The 5,000-nt window shown below is 43.6% G+C and overlaps 1 protein-coding gene across 1 annotated transcript in view; it reads left to right on the forward strand.

Annotated features, from left to right (window-relative positions):
• ugp2b (UDP-glucose pyrophosphorylase 2b) overlaps nt 1-5,000 on the forward strand; it is a 31,234-nt gene that overhangs the window by 11,290 nt on the left and 14,944 nt on the right. The window contains exon 4 of the mRNA XM_080848934.1: nt 3,757-3,942. Coding sequence (XP_080705060.1) covers nt 3,757-3,942 — 186 coding nt within the window. The remainder of the gene's footprint in view (nt 1-3,756; nt 3,943-5,000) is intronic.

Below are 5,000 nucleotides of genomic sequence, written 5' to 3' on the forward strand. Positions count from 1 at the left end.
TGAGCGGATCATCATCGACTCTTCATAACGACTGCATCGTAACACACACACACACAAACACATACACACACACACACACACACACACACACACACACACACACACACACACACACACACACACACACTCTTCATAACAAATGCATCGTAATTGTTGTTGCCATTCCCACCGGTCTCCCAATGTCTTTTCCAACCCGCTGGAACATCCAGAAAGCGTTGCACTGAAATCTCTGCTCAGTGTCTTCCTAGTTAGACCCATTGGGAAGCCTTTGTGTGTGTTAGTGCGTGTGTGTGTGTGTGTGTTTGTGCAATAGCACTCATATGGCCTTGCTCCCCCATTTCCTGATCCAGGACTTGATCAGCCTGTTTCCTGTTTGTTATTTTTCCAAGTTGGAGAAACGTCAAGCCTGCTCAGAATTACTCATGTGTCTGCAAAATACCCACCCTTGTGCTGGTTTTGTGGAGTGCTCGGGGGGGAAAGGGAGATTAAGGAAATGAAATAAGGAGGGGGAGCACATTGGGGCGGCACACCCCCTCAGAGTAGTCAGTTGTCACAACTGATATAGTGACTCAGGGTGGCGTATGACTGCCTGCTCATCTGGAGGACATCTGGCCCCGAGACAGTAGAGGTGGCCTGTCCCAGAGACCACTGTGTGTGTGTGTGTGTGTGTGTGTGTGTGTGTGTGTGTGTGTGTGTGTGTGTGTGTGTGTGTGTGTGTGTGTGTGTGTGTGTGTGTAGGAGGGAGAAAGAGAAAGACATGGACAGGGAGTGTGTGAGAAGGCGGAGATGGAGAGACTGAGGGATGCCTCTGGAGAATGAGGAATAGGCTTAGAGAGGACAAGGTGGAGCGAGAAAAAAGAGGGATAGAGCGTGTTTGTGAAAGATGGAGACAACTCGGTGGTGAAAAGGAGGGCAAAGAAACAGGGCCCTAGTTTGAAAGGGCAACAAGCTGTTTGTTGAAGGCGCGACATAGGTGTACTGTGTTGACAGGCCACTTATGATTGTTTGGTTAAAGTTCAACAGACATCAGTGCATGTCATGAAAATAGCTGTTAAATTGTCATTGAGAAATTATTTCACATGTTGTGTGGAACTGATAAAAGCCTAGCACAGTTCAAATCACCAAGATGTCATTATTTCCGTAGTCTTAACATTATTTAACATATAGGCCTATGTACCCAATAAACTCGCATGAAATCTAGCAATATAAGATATTAGGGACATTATTTAGGGAGGATATAGTGGAATAGTAAGTGAAGAGGTTAGTAGGGATGGGATAGTCCTTAGGGGACAAAAGTTTATTCCGATGGAGAAAATAATTTACCTTTTGCTCATGTATTGTCTTTCTAAAAAAGCATACACCACCAACCTCAGTCCCCTTTTCATTTGACTATTCCATGATCTTGCTGAACATCTGGGAAAATTATTTAGGAAGACGGTAACCAGCTCGTATAAACGTCTCGGCGTGGTGGTGTACACAGACTGTTGAAAAATGAAGCGAAGCTACCCCAGCGGAAGGAGGAAGGAGGAGGAAAAAAGAACGTTTCTAGCAATATGGTAACAACCTTTGTCACGGTGGCTACCAACTCTATGAGTCCTAATTTTATTGATGGGCAACGAGCAAAGCAACAAGCAATGAGCAAAGTCTGTTGCGCGTGAGCTAAAGCTATCGTGTGGCATGTTGAAGCATTGCGCTGATCGACCAATGTTTATGATCCTGCTCATGGTATTAGATTAGAAGAATGATTTTGCCAAGTTATTCAGTTAGCTTAAGTTCGTTTATGGCAGACTTTGCTTGTTGCTCATTGCTCTCTGCCTGTCAGGGCCCATAGAGTATGACGTCTGAGGGGTGTCAGGCCCTCTCTGTGCAAGCTCAAGCTGTCAAAACATCTCAGTATACAAAGTATACAGCCCAGTCAGAAAAAGATCACACTACGTCATTTACCATTTGAACCAATTGGCATTTATAAATATAGGATTCAGGCATGAGGACCTTTCAGAGCAATTTTAAAGTGAAGAGTGATGTTGCGTACGCTTCGAATGAATGCAAATGTGTAGTTGCCCCCCTTTGTTGTTCAGGGCCCCACTGTTGTCCTCACCACACACACACACACACACACACACACACACACACATACAAACTCACACACACACATTTTAAATCATGCCAGATCACTTAAATGATGGAAACATTGTTAATTTTAACACTGGATTTTAAAGTACTTTCATTTCTCTTCAGCTACTTCAATCACATGAACTTGGTCATCTTTGTTCCTCATTTGTGGCAACGGACCAGTTTAGATGTGGGCAAATGCATCAGCAGTGTTAACTTCACTTAGACCATAAAGGCACTGCAAAATGCCACACATGAGATTTATCTTTAGCTGAGTTACGTGCCTTTTTTCAGGTCTTTGAAAAGAAATTCACGTCATTCTAAAATCCAGCAGTATTGTTTGAAAAATGTCTTTTGTTTGGACTTCATTGGACTTCAGTTAATGGCATTTAATGACCCCAGTGCCTCTGATCCAGGATGCGAGAATCAGGATTCCGAGAAGTAATTGTATCCCAGGTGTAGAGCAACGATTGTGTTCCACTCACTACTCACACCCTCTTACAGAAAATATGGGAGAATCTGTTACCTTATCTGTTATTGATGGTAATTAGATTTTAATTTGAAAGGAGATGCCTTTATTTTGAAGTGCAGGAAGTAATGTGTTGAGTGTTTTCTCGTAAGTTCAATAATGATTCTTATGAAATCGATTTGCAAGTTGCAAGAACCTGCCTTGTTTAACAAACTGTTCAATTCTAAATTATTTTTCTTTGTAAACTGCTTCATATTGGAGAGAAACGTTTTGATCATCATTTGAAGCTACACTACACAGCCACTCTCTGTTTCTCTCTCCCTCTCTCTCGTTCACTCTCTCATACACACACACACACACACACACCCACACTCACACACACTCGCACACACACATACAGTATATAAACACAGTGTCATCCCTACCCTGAATATCCACAGACTGTAAAACCATTTTTCTCCACATCTGGATTGAGACTGTTGCGTGAGAGAAACTGACTGGTTTAGTCATGACTGTGACACACAGCCCACCCCCCCACCCACCCCACCCCAGACGCAGTTTCATCTGACCACAGCTGCAGTGTGAACATGACCGAACCTCTACTCAGTGGTTTGGTGTCAGTGTCTGTGCTGTGGGATTCATGCTTTTGACAAATAAAAAAACCTTCACCTATCACAGTGATGTGAAAGTGCATCAATTAGTGAGGACTGAAAGACAGGGAAGTTAACAATCGGTAAAATCAAATAATCATTTAAAAAAATCAAATGGGAGTGTAGTTCTACTCAATATATAACAAATAAATACATTCATCACTGACAGTAGACATTTGATAAAAAAGTGAACATTGTCAATACGAAGAAGGAAGGAAAGAATGAAATCTCAAATCACAGATAGTCTGTAAACTCCACAAGAGCTGCCTTACTACTTGGCACACACAAACGGAGAAGAGTAGAAACCTTCACATTTCATCTCCACCATGACCCCCTGAAGCACCTGCAATCACTACCGGCCTGTATAGGAGAGGTTGTTTTGTGACCTGTGTGTACTGAGTTGAGTTTTTCTGTCTCTGAACCAATCTGGAAAGTGCAGCTCCCCCCCTACTCTCTGTCTTGTTCCTGTCACCCTTGCTCGTCTAATTCCCTGTCCTCTCTTTTCTCTGCTCCCCCCCCCCTCAGATCCAGCCATACGACAAGATCAAGGCCAGGGGCCTCCCAGACAAGGTAGCCGACTGCCTGAACAAGCTGGTCGTGCTGAAGCTCAACGGAGGGCTGGGCACCAGCATGGGCTGCAAGGGCCCCAAGAGCCTCATCAGCGTCCGCAACGAGAACACCTTCCTGGACCTGACCGTGCAGCAGATCGAGGTAAGAACACCCCCAACCCCCAGAACCCCACCAGACCACTCAAGAGTCACTAGGATACTACTTATCAGTCATGTACAGTATCTGGTGCCTTGACCACTCAAGAGTCTCTAGAATACTACTTATCAGCTGTGTATTTGGTGCCTTGACCACTCAAGGGTCTCTAGAATACTACTTATCAGCCAGTATCTGGTGCCTTGACCACTCAATGGTCTCTAGAATACTACTTATCAGTCGTGTATCTGGTGCCTTGACTTTTGGCCCAGTGTGGTTGATCCTGTTCTATATTACGTGTCCTATTTGTAATGGAGTTCTGTGAGTAATAATATGAATGCTTTCCATGTGAGTATGTAGTAGTGCATGTTACTAATCATGAACATTAAGCTCATTCCCTGTCCTAAGTACTTCTTGGTAAGTACTACATTCATAGTACCTACGTGTAATTAATGTCAAGTAGGCCCAGATGAATTTCTTTGAACAGTGGACTTTGTGGAGAAGAAGATTCTACCCAGAGCAATTATAGTCTGACCTAAGAAAGAAAACAGATAACCATACCCTGGAGGATAAACAAAGAAAATACTCTTTTCCGCAAGGGGTGCCAGATTTGCATCCAGGGTTTTTTTTAGGTCTAAGTTCAGAGTGGTGGAACTTCCTCCTACAACCTCAGTCACAACTGAGCATCACAGCACCATTAGTTACAGCAGAGGGAGTAGACTTACAGTAATGGTTCAGGATGTTAAAAGGGTGAATCAACTAATATGCTGCATTAGACTCACAGATTTCACAGGATGACTTGGATCCCGTTTTCTTGTTTTTTCCATTGTTTTTACCTTCAGTTTAACACACACACACACACACACACACACACACACACACACACACACACACACACACACACAAACACAAAACAGAGACATCTGCAGTTATTGAAGTGAACTTTTCGAATTGAGATGCCAATCGGAATATTAAGCCTCCTCAGAACTCACTGCACTGTGGTTGCTATGGCACTTGGTGTGATGTTGTTTGGTGCCAGCCATGCGGAGGTAAGGCCTGCTGCCTGT

This window comes from Sprattus sprattus (genome assembly GCF_963457725.1).
Source record: "Sprattus sprattus genome assembly, chromosome: 12".
Taxonomy (NCBI): domain Eukaryota; kingdom Metazoa; phylum Chordata; class Actinopteri; order Clupeiformes; family Clupeidae; genus Sprattus; species Sprattus sprattus.